The following is a 14,604-nucleotide window of genomic DNA, read 5'->3' on the forward strand; positions in this document are numbered from 1 at the left end:
AGTTTATTCATGGGAGTGGTCCCCTTGTAGATCAGACCCAGAGTGTGTCCTTATGCCAGGGAAATGAAAATAGTCTTTAGCTTTCTCATTAAATTCCATAGCAAAGAAGAATTGATTTAACTTTTTCTTTAAAAGAAATTGTTGATAGCAGGAAAAAAATCATTCAAAAAAAAAATCCAAACATTTAGGGTTAGATTTTTAAACCTCTCACTAACTTTGTTGAATAGTTAGTCACGTGAGTAATCCCTTTGAAATCAATGGGTCCACTCTGCTGTGTTTGGCTCTGAATTAATGGTGGCTCCCACCATGTGCCAAATTTCCCCAAAGATGGTATATGCATGCACAGAAACAGCTGCGTGGCCAGAAGTGGTGCAATTGACACATACCCAAACAATTGTCCAGCCTGTGTGTGTAAAGGCTCTGTATTGCACACACAGGTACTAGTTTCCCAAAAGTGAATGTGCAATGTAGCATTGCACTCAAATGGAAGCCAGCTTGTGTTCGCTTTGCACACCTGGCCCCGTGTCCACTTTTTAAAAATATAAATATTCTTATGAAACCATTTAAAACTTAGATTCTGTGTGCCTCTGTGTGTGTGTGTGTTTAAATATAGCAAATTGCTGTGTATGCCAAAGGGTAGAGTAGTACACATATGGGAGAATATGGACGCACAACAATATAGGGGGAACATTACCAACAGCACCATGACAGCGTTTCTGGAAAGTAAATCACTGAAGCTCAACAGCTGGTTGGGCTCCTAGACCCTGCTTTAGGAAAGGAGTTACACACTTGTTTAGTTTCAAGTACATACTTAATTGATTTCAGTGAGACTTAAGCCTGTGCTTAAAGTTAAGCATGTGCTTAAGCACCATTTCTGAATCGGGCTCGTTTCCTGAACTGCTGCCTTTTACTGCAAGCTTTTTGGGGCAGAGACTGTCGTTTATGGTATGTTTGTAGAGCACCTAGTGCAACGGGTCCCCATCTGACTGGCCTCTTGGAACTACTGCAATTGGTATGTTCAATTCTAATAATGTAACCTAATCACTGTGGCCCCCTCTTCGATCTCGTTGCAGGCCTGGGGCCTAAATTCTTAAATGAAATGGCCAGTAAATGTATAATTGTAAAGTGGCCCAATACCTTGGTGAGGGGAGCCAAAAAAGAAAAAAAAACCTTGTTATGGAGGACAATGGGAGTTGATTGCTCAGAGAATGCGGCATCAGGCTCGAACATAAGCCATCAAAACAAGAATTGCAATAAAAATGATGCTTTCAAAACATTTATCACCTACTGTAAAAAGTTCTTTTGCATTCCTGACTACCAGATTTGTAGAAAATCTGGTTTTACTGGATAGTTTTCATGACAGAGGATGTGGGAGGAGAGAATCTGTAATTGAATTTTTAAAAGAACCAGGAGAAAATGAGAAATTATAACTAAGGAGGAAAAATCTGACAAATCTTTCCCAGTGAGTTGAAGGAACCAGGAGAGGGGGCTCTAGCAGGGTTTCCGGGTTAGGACTCTGGCATCAAAAGCTGTTGTGTAGCTGTTTGAGGGCGTGTTGATTTTGCTTATAAACTTTGTCCTCCACCAGTGTCAGCAGCAAGTGGATGGTCAGGGCTGTGCCTGCTGCTCTCAGGTTTCCCTCTACCCCAGTCACTGGTCCCTCATACAGCTGCAGGTATGCACCTGGCCGGGGAAGATGCTGCTGCAGGCTGTCCCTGGGTTAATGTGGCTCTGGCAGAGCATGCCCTTTCAGACACTGGTCGTGTTCTTAGGCCTGTTCCTGCTGATTGCTGACTGCATGAAAAGGAGACGGCCGAAGAATTTCCCTCCAGGACCTTTGCCCCTGCCCTTCCTGGGCCACATGCTCCATCTGGATTTCAAACAGCCCCATAGCTCCATAGAGAAGGTAAGTGGGGAAGGGGAGCAAGGATAGGAGTTCCGTTTGCAAGAGGTTTTTTTTAACCAGGGAATGGTGGGTGAGAGAGGCCCTGGGTCAGACCCTCAGCTGCGCCTGAAGATGTATGGCACAACTCATGATGGCACAACCTCTCCACTGCCATGACCTTGGGGTTGTTCTGGTGCTGTTCTGGCCCCTGGCATAAATTAGGGCCATCTCTAGACTGATCTGTGTTGTACCAGCTACTAACAGTAGCTGGCCCAGTGGGCCATTCCGGAAGCCTGCTGCCTGGGATTACCAGAGCACAGGGAAACCTCTGGTCATACCCCTTTTCCCTCAGCCAATGTCCAGGATGTGGGGGGTCCCATCTGTGGACTCCTTTCCACCTGGAAATCCTCAGGAGGTAGGATCCTCCAGGTTTATGTCTGCTTTGTGCTGGGGTACAGTTTAAATTAGATTTGATGTATCAGCGAATTGAGGCCTGATTACATGTGGATGGCAGTGTCTGATGCAGTGCACAATGTACCCTGGCTTGAAGGTAGCTAGTGGGGAGTTGTGAGTGTGACAGGGGGCTTGCAATGTGTGCAGGGGGTTGGGCAATGCAGGAGCAGGCCCACAAGGACTTACCAGGTAAGAAGTGGCTCATAAAAAGTTACCAAGTATCGAAGGACTGAGACTTGGAAGAGACTGTGTAGGGTTTGAGGTTGGTGCTCATCGGGGTTGGAAAGAGTTCACAAGGAACTAGGTTGTGTGGGAACTTTCAGTGACGTTTCAAAAGGGCTTGAGGGAATTTAATTACAGGGTTTTAACAGGTTTGCGAAGAATGCAGGCTTGGTAAAAACTTGTAAGGAGTACGGGGAGTTGGGCAAGGGTTGGAAGCACCCTGCCCTACGAGGGAGGATGTGATTAACTGGGAGCTCATAAGGGGTTAGAAAGTGACTTATGAAGCCCAAGGGAATTTAGAAGGTTATTTGTGAGGGCCGTCCCCTTGCAAGGGCTAGAATGGGTTCCTTTCACACAGGCCTCCATGGAAGACAGTAATTTGTTCTCCGCAGCTTTCAGTCACACCCCAAGTGTCCCAGGGGGCTACGTAGTATATTGTGAGGTGGGTGTAGGCCAGAAGGAAGGGGTGCTTCTGACAGAACTAGAGTGTGTTTTGTTTAAACCAGAGTGTTGATTTCTTCACTATAGGAATGATCATTGAAGGGCAACTTATCTACAGTCAGTATTGCTACCAGCCAGGAAGGTGTCTGCTCCTCTCAGCTTAGAGTGGGCTGATTGTCAATAATTATTATTTACCAGAAGGTCTGTTTTATTTTGACATCCCTTAGGAAAAGGCACAGGGCATTCACTGTCCTTAGATATGCTTGTTTTACCGTTACCTCATTTTCCTCCCCATTTATATGCTTCATCCACCTGTTATATCCAGTTGTGATCTCTTTTGGAAAAGGGTCTGTCTTTTTAATCAGTGCTTGAACTGCTGGGACCTTAAGTGCTATTGTAATACAAATAATAAATAATAATAATTGTAAAAAAAGTAAGAAGTCATCACATGGGCTCTAGCTCTCATTATCAAACAAATTAAATATGAACTAAGCCACATGCTCTTTTCTTCCCCCCAGCTTGCTGGAAAATATGGCAACATTTTCAGCATGCAGTCTGGTAACCTGACATTTGTGATTGTAAATGGATTCCAGCTGGTGAAGGATGTGCTTGTCCATCAGGGTGAATACTTTCTTGATCGCCCACAAATGCCTCTTATCTACGAAATCTTCGGTACGTTTGGTAAGTTTCTTTTTTATCTTTTTCTTCAAGTATTTCAGGTGTAACATTTTTAATAATCAAGGCACCGATCCTGCATACACTTACAAATGGGCTTCACTTTATGCACGTGAACAGTCTCATTGAAGTCTGCTTTGGGGTAGTAACTTAGGTCCAAAGGTGTTTAACTTCTAGTAAAATCAATGGGAGTTAGGCACCTAAATACCTTTGAGGATCTGGGCCTTAGTAATTTCCTCAATTCTGCAAATACTTACACATGTGCTCATGTCTCATTGACTTCTCATGTTTACATCCCTGGTGGCAGCAGCAGAGAGTCACATGGCTACCACGGAGCTGTGATGGCAAGTAGAATGGACTTCCCTCCTGGATGGTCCCTTGCAAGTTTTCCTTCAGCAAGAGTCAGTGTGGGAGGATTTAGACTTCTGAAATCCCTCAAAATTGCATCTTCCAACCTCATTCATGATCGGCATTGAGACCTACTTCTGTCAACCTCAGCTCTATGTACATTCTGTAAAAGTGTACCTTCTGCATGTTGGACATGACCCCACCATTGCTAGAGCCCAGGCACTCTGATATAATAGTTATAATAGCGATGAGCATGGCAAACAGAACAGAAGAAAATATCCTGTGGAAAGATAGCCAGGCCTCACTTAAACTTGAAAAAGGAAAGGAGTGTTAAAGTTTTCTAATCTTCTGATGACCATTACAATACACCATGCATCCGATGAAGTGAGCTGTAGCTGTCGCTCATGAAAGCTTATGCTCAAATAAATTGGTTAGTCTCTAAGGTGCCACAAGTCCTCCTTTTCTTTTTGCGAATACAGACTAACACGGCTGTTACTCTGAATACACCAGGTGTCATTTTTCACCCCAGGATTAGTCAACTCTAATGGACATGGCTGGAAACAACAAAGAAGATTTGCTTTATCAACTCTAAGAAACTTTGGCCTGGGGAAGAGGAGCTTGGAAGAACGAATACAGGAGGAGAGCAGATACCTCACAGATGCAATTGAAGAAGAAAAAGGTGAGAACTAGAGAGAATGACACTTTAATTGTTCTATCAAAAATTGTGGCTCTTCTTTGTCAATGAACGTGAAACAACAGAGATGTGCCTGAAATGTGATGTTTGAATCCAGAACTTTCCTAACCCTCAGTTCAGATGAGGGATTGGCTTAGCCCATTAGACATATATACACCTTGGTGCCACGGTCCAGATCTGGATACGGATCCAAAAGTTTGGTGGTGTTTGGGATTCATGTTTTTATATTGGTCAGTAATGGCATGAAATGCTGAGTCGTCAGCTTGCCTTCAGACTCTACGTACCCACACAAATTTACAAAACAGTCCCACAGAAGTGTTCATTGCCAAGATTAATGACCATGGAGAGAAACTGGTTCATAATCACATGTATGTAAAACCTCCTTGTACTATAACAAAGCCAGAGACCTGTGTGAAATGCAGCAAACGTTGCTCAAGGGATATGTATGCGTGTGTGGGTGTGTGTGAAAAATGCATATTCTCAGGTTTTATTAATGGATTTCATACACATCAAATAGTTTATGTCTGTCAGCAACTTTCTTCCCCTTTTGTAAGAAACAAGAACATCGATTTCTCTCCTTTTCTCTTCCAGAGGAACCTTTTGACCCTCACTTTAAAATTAACAATGCTGTTTCCAACGTTATCTGTTCCATCACTTTTGGGGACAGGTTTGACTATCAGGATAGTCACTTCCAGAAGTTACTGCAGTTGATCGATGAGACTTTGTACCTTCAGGGAACTATTTGGAACCAGGTAGCACTTGTTTGATTTTGACTGTAAACATGAAATCAATGGCAAAATCCCAAGCAAAAAGAAAAGGAGTACATGTGGCACTTAGAGACTAACCAATTTATTTGAGCATAAGCAGTTTCAGTGGAAGCAGGACTGAGCGTGACAATGTCGTCCCAGATTCACTTCTACCATAGCCTGACTGGGGTAACCAGGCTCTCATTTCCCCAACAAATCTCTCTCCACCTCAGTACCCCCTCTGGTTAGTCTCTTTCACCTAAAAAAAAAGAAAAGGAGGACTTGTGGCACTTTAGAGACTAACAAATTTATTTGAGCATAAGCTTTCGTGAGCTACAGCTCACTTCATCGGATGCATGCAATGGAAAATACAGTGGGGAGATTTTATATACAGAGAGAACATGAATGTGCCAGCAAGCCCCTCTGCCATGTACATTGGTCAAACTGCACAGTCTCTACATAAAAGAATAAATGGACACAAATCAGACGTCAGGAATTATAACATTCAAAAACCAGTCAGAGAACACTTCAATCTCTCTGGTCACTCGACTACAGACCTAAAAGTGGCAATTCTTCAACAAAAAATTTCAAAAACAGACTCCAGTGAGAGACTGCTGAATTGGAATTAATTTGCAAATTGGACACCATTACATTAGGCTTGAATAAAGACTGGGAGTGGATGAGTCATCACACAAAGTAAAACTATTTTTCCATGTTTATTCCCCCCTTCCCCCACTGTTCCTCACACGTTCCTGTCAACTGCTGGAAATGGCCCGCCCTGATTATCACTACAAAAGGTTTTTTTCTCTCCTGCTGGTAATAGCTCACCTTACCTGATCACTCTCCTTACAGTGTGTATGGTAACACCCATTGTTTCATGTTCTCTGTGTATATAAAATCTCCCCACTGTATTTTCCACTGCATGCATCCGATGAAGTGAGCTATAGCTCATGAAAGCTTATGCTCAAATAAATTGGTTAGTCTCTAAGATGCCACAAGTACTCCTTTTCTTTTTGCGGATACAGACTAACACGGCTGCTACTCTGAAACCAATCTCTTTCACCTGGCCTGCATGAAGCTATCCTGGCAGATCCTCAGTCTGACTTCTCTATGCCAGTGCCACCAACCCACAGGCACTTAGTGTGATCTCTAATGGGGCTGACGACCCAGTGGGATGTTTCAGTGGGCATCAGGGAGGTGTGAGTAGGTGAGAGGAAGAAGAAAAAGTGCCAAATCCTCGCTACTCCCAAGCAACTCCATTTCTTGCTGTCACACTGTGCATTGGACTCTGTGCTCAGGGCAGGGTTGGCTAAAGGACCTGTGTGGCGGGGGGTAGATTCGCTGGATACTCTTGTGGCAGTGAAGATGGCAAGGTGTTATTACGCAACAGGCCTAGTGGGAGGTGACCCCCAGAGGCAAAGCCAACCTACTCTCAAGGTCAAGGTCTCGTCCAGCTGGCAGCTTCTTCTGGTGGCCCCATTTGCAGGGACAAAGCACTGTGTTTCATAATGGTACTGGCTCTCTGACATAGGCCCTGAAATCAGGGACGATCATGGTTTCCAGGGACACATTGTTACCGAGCCCCTGTTGGACCTTTCTCCTCTTGTTGCCTCCCAGTTCAGCACAGCATAGTGGCTGAGATGAGACATAATCCTGCCACTGCACCAGCGGTCATGTTGAGAGGCAAAGCACAGTGCCTGCCTGGTGACCTTTATATCCTTCCTCCCTAGTAAATCAACGAATCATTACCAGGGTGGCCATTCAGCCATCTGAAGTGGCTGCTAACACACAGCCTCAGGTAATACAGTGCATTTTCCTGTAGGGGGCGCCAAAGCAATAGGAGCAGTAGCCGGTGACGAGCCCAGCAGTGGGCGGAGAGAACACAGTGCATATCTTAACGAGAAAGAATGGGCTTGTGGTTAAAACTCTGCACTGGGACTCAGGACACCCAGCTTCACTTTCTGGCTCTGTAACAGATGCCTGTGCGGTCTTGGCCAAGTCACTTAATCTTTCTCTGCCTCAATGCTCACTCTCTAAAATGGTGATAATATTTCCTTTATCTCACCCTTTGTCTGTTCTGTCTCTTTGAATTCTCGGGGCCTCAAGTCAGGGCTGACTGTTATGTATATATGAACTGCCTACCACACTGGGGTCCTGAGGGCTCTGAGCACGTCCATAATACTATTATGTATTAATGTGGTTTAATAAACACGGTGTCTTCAGCAAAATGCATGTGAGTGTATTAATCAGCACTTTTCTAAAACGAGGCTAAAACGTATTGTGTGCTGTTTGTATGTCAAAAGCTGTATAACTCCTTCCCCACCATAATGAAGTGGATACCTGGACCCCATCACACCATTTTTAAAAACTGGGAAAAACTGAAGTGTTTTGTGAGGGAAATGATTGCAAAGCATAAAGAGGACTGGAATCCATCTGAACCCAGAGACTTCATTGACTGTTATCTGACGGAAATTGCAAAGGTAAGAGTGCAAAGAACAAAGTGAACAGGAACAAAGCACTTTTTGTTTTAAAAATTGGAAGTAGAATGACAGTAACAGGGCTCACCAGTTGAGTTGTCTGAGCATCTGACCCGCCATTAATTTACAGTTAGAAACCCCAGGTAGGATGGAACTGATTCAGCAAAGCCTTTAAGCACGTTTTCCTTTAAGCAGGGGAGAGCAGGCTCACTGAAGTCAGAGGGACGACTCGGATGCTTGAGTGCTTTGCTGAATTGGGGCCTAAAAATGTAAGGTTACCTTGTGCTTTAGGGGCCAGACCCAAAGCTGGTTGAAGTGCCTGGGAGTCTTTCATTGACTTCAGCAGGCCCTCTGCTCACACCTAGTATCAGCTTAAACTTTTCATTCTCAAGAATGGTGCTAAAAGCACAGTCTTTCTATCTAATGGTACTGTCCTGTGAGGTGCTGGTGCTCTCAACTCTCACTGAAGGCAATGGAAATTCAGGGCACCCAGCACGTTGCAAAATTGAGCCTGGAATGATGTTTTGTATAATACTAATACACCAAAGTAGTCCCACCCACGTATATCTTTATTCTAAGGCTGACGCCGACCCCAGTTTCCATGAAGAAAATCTCTTATTTTCCACACTGGATCTTTTTTTTGCTGGAACTGAGACAACATCTACAACCCTCCGCTGGGCTCTGCTGTACATGGCCATATATCCAGACATTCAAGGTAGATGGTAATGATTTATATTTCTCACTTCTTAATAGCTCTTGAATTTCTACCCTTAACCCTTGCCACAGCGGGGTCTTTTCACAGAACTCAGAATGTTGATTTATTAAATCCTCTTCAGCCTTGAGATGTGACCCATGCAGGCTACAGGGGGGACCTGTGTTGAAAATAATGGCAGATATAATCTGCTTCATTTAATGCAAAATAGGTGCAGTTCTTGGACTCTTGGAAAGCTGCTGGAATAACCCTGTGCCCACAAAATTTGAGAGTCTTGCCTGACAGAGAAAACCAGCAGATAAATATTTTCATGCTCAGATATCTCTTGGGTCAGCCAGTAATTGACTTTGCTATTTTGAACAGGGACAAAACAGGTATTGATAATGCCTTTACATTTGATTTTGAGAAGTGGAGTAAATGCCCCTTGACTTCCATATAGGTATAAAAGGAGGTCTTCCTATTATGCCTGAATTACATTTTAAAATTCCTCTCACCTCCTTACCACTATATTTGTCTGTGGCTAACCAGCTGTAGTTTTCTTATGTATTTGTATGTTCAGATCTCTACGTTGAGATTGATGCTGTTTCCAGTGCTTGACTTAAGCTTTATTAGGTATAGCCTTAAAATCAATGAACTCTGAACCCTGCACAACTTAAGCCCGTTGTTTCAAGAACATATTGTTTATTCTCATACCAGTGGTGAACTCTGCTCTTTTCGTAGAGAGAGTGCAAGTGGAGATTGACGCAGTGATTGGCCAGTCTCGCCAGCCAGCCATGGGTGACAGGGACAACATGCCATACACCAATGCAGTTATTCATGAAGTGCAAAGGATAAGCAACATCGTGCCTTTAAATGTGCCCAGAATGGCAACTAGTGACACTACACTGGCCGGATTCTATGTGCCGAAAGTAAGCTGGAAGGAAATATGATTTTCTTTCTTATCTTGGTTTAAGAAATTAGTGGAGATGAGCCCAAACCAAAGTCCCCGATAGAAACACCTTCGCACCCAGGAGGACCCCGTTCTGAATCTGAACCCATTCTGGGAATCAACTCAGATCCAGAGCTGCATTTTACAACTATTTCTATATTGGGCTAAAATTCCTTAACCAAAACCTTGGATGCTCACATTCTCAAGCTTTGAGGAAGTTGGAATCTAGAGCAGACTTTTGCAGTCTGTCTTCATAAAACATGATGTAAGTTGTTTATTTTTAATTGCGTGAAACCATCGTAAAAGGACTAAGAATTAGGTCCAGCACAAGTTCTCCACTGTGCCTATTGACTCATGAAAGGTCAGCCAGGCTCTTGGATGCAAAGATTTAAAGGTATCTAGGCACCTAACTCTTTTGGAAATCAGTGGCAGTTATGTGCCTAAATGAGGGTCTGGGTTTTGGTGTCTGCAGATGGGAGTGGCTGCTGCTTTTTACAGGTGGGGCGTATCTCGTCTCCAGCAGCTCCAGAATTCTGAACTGCTTTCTTCTCAAGCTGCTGCTTTTCTGACTCCACCTTGCCATGCTGCTGAGCCACACTTTCTCCCCATGTAAGGGAGCAGGCTGGAATTCCTACCCCACGTTCCCTGAGTATGTCCAGCAGAAGCTCTCCTCAGGTCCTAACACCTGGGTGCATTCTTCCTCTCCGGCTTGTGGACTGATCCTCAGTGAAATGGGGACAAATCCATGCTCAAGGGCAGTGAGCTCATTCTGGAGGTCAGCCAGGCAGAAGACCATTCTACCAGCAAGTGTGCACAGGAGACCATTGCCTGTGTCAACCTTCCATTCTGCTGACAATAACCCTTCATTAATATAACTTTTGGGAAATATTTTCACACAGTAGCAGGAGGTGAGTGGGGGGAGGGATAGCTCAGTGGTTTGAGCATTGGCCTGCTAAACCCAGGGTTGTAAGCTCAATCCTTGAGGGGGTCATCTGGGTTCTGGGGAGTTGGGGATTGGTGCTGCTTTGAGCAGGGGGTTGGACTAGATGACCCCCTGAGGTCCCTTCCAACCCTGATATTCTATGAGAGTGCATTATATCTTCAATTAGGAGTGCAAAAAAGAACTTTAGCACACATGAGTGTTAGTTTGCAGGAGCACTTGCTGGATTTGCCTATAGGTATATACTGTAGACATATACATCACTCAAGGCCAACAACCACCACATCCCTGAAAATTTGGCCCTTAAAAAAGAAAGGTGGGTGGATGGGTTGTGCTCCTTTTTGATGTATTATGCTGTATAGAGAACACCTGAGAGTTTATATATTTTCTGCCTGTTTTTTTCTATTAGAAATTCAACCTTGCCTACGCTGTTCTTCCTAGGAGATGCGGGAAAACTAGTAGGTCTATAACATCACACCTGTGAAGGAAATGAATCTGTTTAGTTGAGATGGGAAGTGATTTTTAGTCAGACCAGGGAAAGCCAGATTTGAAATTCTAGATAAATTTAGTGTAAAAAAGTGGCTGGAAAATTATCCTGTTTAAAAAAAAAAACATCCTTTTGTGCCTTCTTTGTACATCATAAAAGATTAAAATGAAAGGCATGACCCCTTCTTTTTTGCCTCTTTGCGGGTCACAATTAAAAATGGAATCAGGGAAGGTTTAAATTCCTTTCTTTCTCTTTCTTTAGGGCACCATTTTGATTCCCAATTTGACATCTGTGCTGTTTGACAAGAATGAGTGGGAAACCCCTCAGACTTTTAATCCTAAGCATTTTCTGGAGGATGGTCAGTTCAAGAAAAGAGAAACTTTCCTGCCATTCTCTGCAGGTGAGATGTGTCTGACTCTGTCGACTAGCACTATAGCACCAAGTCTTGGCCTCTCCCCTGTTTCAGTTTAGAAAAAACCCACAACGTTTATCAGTGACAGAGGCACAGTGGAAAATAGAAAGCTCAGAAATGAAAATCACGGCCAGAGTTTGTGGGTTCAGCTTGTGCAGTTTTTTTCATAGGTAGAGAGGCCTTGTCATTCTTTAGCAAGTGCTCTCTCCTAGAACAAGGCTCGACACAGCGACGGCAAAGAGCAGCCTCAGCCCTCCTGTCCTTGGTGGTATGTGTAATTTTCTTGGTGGGGGTGATATACCCATGCTTGCTCTGCGTCAGCTAGTGCGCTAAAAATAGAAGTGTAGCCGTGGTGGTGCATGCAGCTGGATGGACTAGCTGTCCCGAGTACACCCCCTTCCGAGACCCTCCGAATATACTTGGGTGGCTAGCTGCTCTTGCCACCACGGATACACTTCTAGTGCTAGTGCACCAGCTCCAGTGTAGACATACCCTACGATGGGCACAAAGAGAAAGTAGCCTGCCTCACTTGATGGGAATGTAGGAGTGAGGACAGAAGGAATAGCCCTCCTCACCTTTTACCACTTCTTTTCAGTTGTAGGGAGAGACAGCAGGGGGAGTAAACGTGGTAAAGATGATAAAAGTGTGCGAGATCCCTGAAGCACCCTCATAAAAACCAATCAACATTTAGAACATTTTACCACAGAACGTGGTGTATTCTCCATCACTTGGGCTCATTAAGGGCTGATCCCACACAATTTAAATCAATAAGAGCTTTAGCATTAAGTTCCTGAAACAAAAATGCATGTGAACCAGGGATTCACAGGTTTGCACAAGCCTCGTTTATATAAAGGTCTATCAGTGCTTTCTTGCAGATGAAAAGAACAAGCAATATTGGTATTTGCTATGTGTGGCTAAGGAAAGTATGTAATACCCTTGTCTTTTTAAGCAGTCTATCTAGAAACTAAGATTCAGGGACACACAGCTTTCTTCTTTAGTAATAATGCTGACGAGACCTGCGTGTGTTCAGCACACCATGTGTTATGTCATGGAGAAGCTAGGCCAGGGAAAGATTGCACCTCACCTATGTTATTTTATTTTAACTTTTTAATCAAGAAATAATACAGCTGTGTGTAGCTGCGAGTGTTAGGGAAGTAAGACATCAGCTAGACACAGAAATTGTAGTGTGTTAACTTTATTAGTATACACACCTCCTAGATTTCTGTCAGTTATGTGTGTGATTTTTGTTTAATCAATATAAGTTAAAACATCACCGCCTTTCTAGTGTGGATGCAGTTATGGGAAGGGGAATAAGCTACACTGAGATTAGGCACTAGAATAAAGACATCGTTATACAGGTATAAAAATGTGTGTAGATTAGGCCTTCGATAGCTATGCAGAGATGTGGCTGATCATCCAAGAGCTCTCAGACATGATTTTTTCTATTAATAGAAGGAATTACGGAGGTACTGTTTTCAGAGTAACAGCCGTGTTAGTCTGTATTCGCAAAAAGAAAAGGAGGACTTGTGGCACCTTAGAGACTAACCAATTTATTGGAGCATGAGCTTTCGTGAGTTACAGGTACTGTTATAATTAATGTAAACCTTAGCATCCACAGTTATAAGTGAAGGAAAATTTAGTCCTAAAAACAGGAAAAAGGGACTCAGAAGGGAGGAACTGATGACAAAACCATCTCTTCTTCCTCGCTGTTCCGAAATTGCTGCTTTGGGAAATTAACGCCTCGTTTGTCATGAGACCCAAACTGTTCTGACAAGAATCCTCTGGCTGATGTGCACAACTGTCTTCTTTTCAGGAAAGCGTGGTTGCCTTGGTGAGCAGCTGGCTAGAATAGAGCTGTTCCTGTTCTTCACCACCCTCCTCCAGAAATTCACATTCCAAGCTCCGAAGGACGTGAAGCTAAGTCTTCAGTTCAGAATGGGACTAACTCTCTCCCCACAGCCATACCAGATCTGTGTGCTGTCTCGGTAGGGAAAGCCAGGACATTTTCGTCATTGCCCCATTTCTCAAAATAATTAGGGTTTGCTGTGCTAGTATATAGGGCTGCATCTGCAGTTCACTATGTCTCCAAATTTCCCTGCCTGCCTCCATTCTTATAACCCAACGGGGGCCCAATATCAGCAACTGGATGATTTGGGAACCTGATTTAGGAAAGGGGCTCTGGCTGTTGTGATACATCTTACCATGACGGCAGCTCTTCCTTATGTCCCTACCATACCAGTCTGTGTGCATGTACACTCAGGATGGCCTAAGAATTCCCACTCCCATATCAATCTGATTGAAAAAAGGTAAGTATATTTCATGAATTCTTTCAAAAGGAACATTTGGTTTCATTTGCAGTTTTTCATGAAATACAGTATTTAGTTTTTCAATGGAAACTTTTTTCAAAACAATTTTTTTTTTTAAAAAATGTCACTGAAAAAAACACAACCAGGAGAGAACTTAAAAAAGTTAATACTAATTCATTTTTAAAACCTGCCCACATTGGGATTTGAATTCCTAACCTATACAGCAGTATTAGGGCTCTACCCTGCTGCCAGGAGAGTGGCGGAGAAACCACATGGACTTCGGATCAGGGGAGGGCAAACTATGGCCCACGGGCCACATCCAGCCTGTGAGACCATCCTGCCCGGCCCCTGAGCTCCTGGCCGGGGAGGCTCGCCCCCGGCCCCTCCCCCTCCCCCTCCGCTGCAGCTACGCCACCACGCAGGCAGTGCGGCTTGCACCCGCCCACCTCCCAGGCTTTCAAATAAGCCTGTCCTGCCGCTCTGAGCGGCCTGGTAAGGGTAAGGGGATGGGGGGAGGGCAGGAGGTCCCTGGGGGCAGTCAGGGGACAGGGGGCAGTGGGATGGGGCGGAGGTTCAGGGGGTGGGAGGTTAGGGGGGACAGGGAGCAGGGGGGGTTGGATAGGGGTTGGGGTCCTGGGGGGGCAGTTAGGGATGGGGGTCCTGGAAGGGGGTAGTCAGGGGACAAGGAGTGGGGGAGGGATGGATGGGTCGGGGATCCCAGGGTAGTCAGGGGATAGGGAGCAGGGCGGGTTGGATAGGGTGTGGGGTCCCGGGGGGGTGGTTAGGGGCAGGGGGTCCTGGGAGGGGCAGTCAGTGGACAAGGAGCAGGGGGGTTGGATGGGTCAGGGGTTCTGAAGGGAGTGAGAAGTGGGAGGGGG

General features: G+C 44.6%; 1 protein-coding gene across 1 annotated transcript; it reads left to right on the forward strand.

Annotated features, from left to right (window-relative positions):
- The first annotated feature begins 1,632 nt into the window (after positions 1–1,632).
- On the forward strand, positions 1,633–13,720 carry LOC311524803 (cytochrome P450 2J2-like). Its single transcript, XM_084636326.1, has 9 exons — positions 1,633–1,906; positions 3,520–3,682; positions 4,554–4,703; positions 5,310–5,470; positions 7,768–7,944; positions 8,521–8,656; positions 9,374–9,561; positions 11,270–11,408; positions 13,234–13,720. The coding sequence occupies exons 1-9, from the start codon at positions 1,697–1,699 to the stop codon at positions 13,407–13,409; spliced, it is 1,500 nt and encodes a 499-aa protein (XP_084492452.1). The 5' UTR covers positions 1,633–1,696; the 3' UTR covers positions 13,410–13,720.
- Positions 13,721–14,604: the final 884 nt, after the last annotated feature.

The sequence above is a fragment of the Lepidochelys olivacea genome (genome assembly GCF_965140295.1).
Source record: "Lepidochelys olivacea isolate rLepOli2 genome assembly, chromosome: 8".
NCBI classification, from domain to species: domain Eukaryota; kingdom Metazoa; phylum Chordata; order Testudines; family Cheloniidae; genus Lepidochelys; species Lepidochelys olivacea.

Excerpts from the sequence above, each read along its gene's own strand:
- LOC311524803 (XM_084636326.1), top strand. The coding sequence starts at position 1,697 with ATGCTGCTGCAGGCTGTCCCTGGGTTAATGTGGCTCTGGCAGAGCATG. Across the intron at positions 1,907-3,519 it reads CCCATAGCTCCATAGAGAAG|CTTGCTGGAAAATATGGCAA; the intron begins GTAAGTGGGGAA and ends TCTTCCCCCCAG. Across the intron at positions 9,562-11,269 it reads CCGGATTCTATGTGCCGAAA|GGCACCATTTTGATTCCCAA; the intron begins GTAAGCTGGAAG and ends CTCTTTCTTTAG.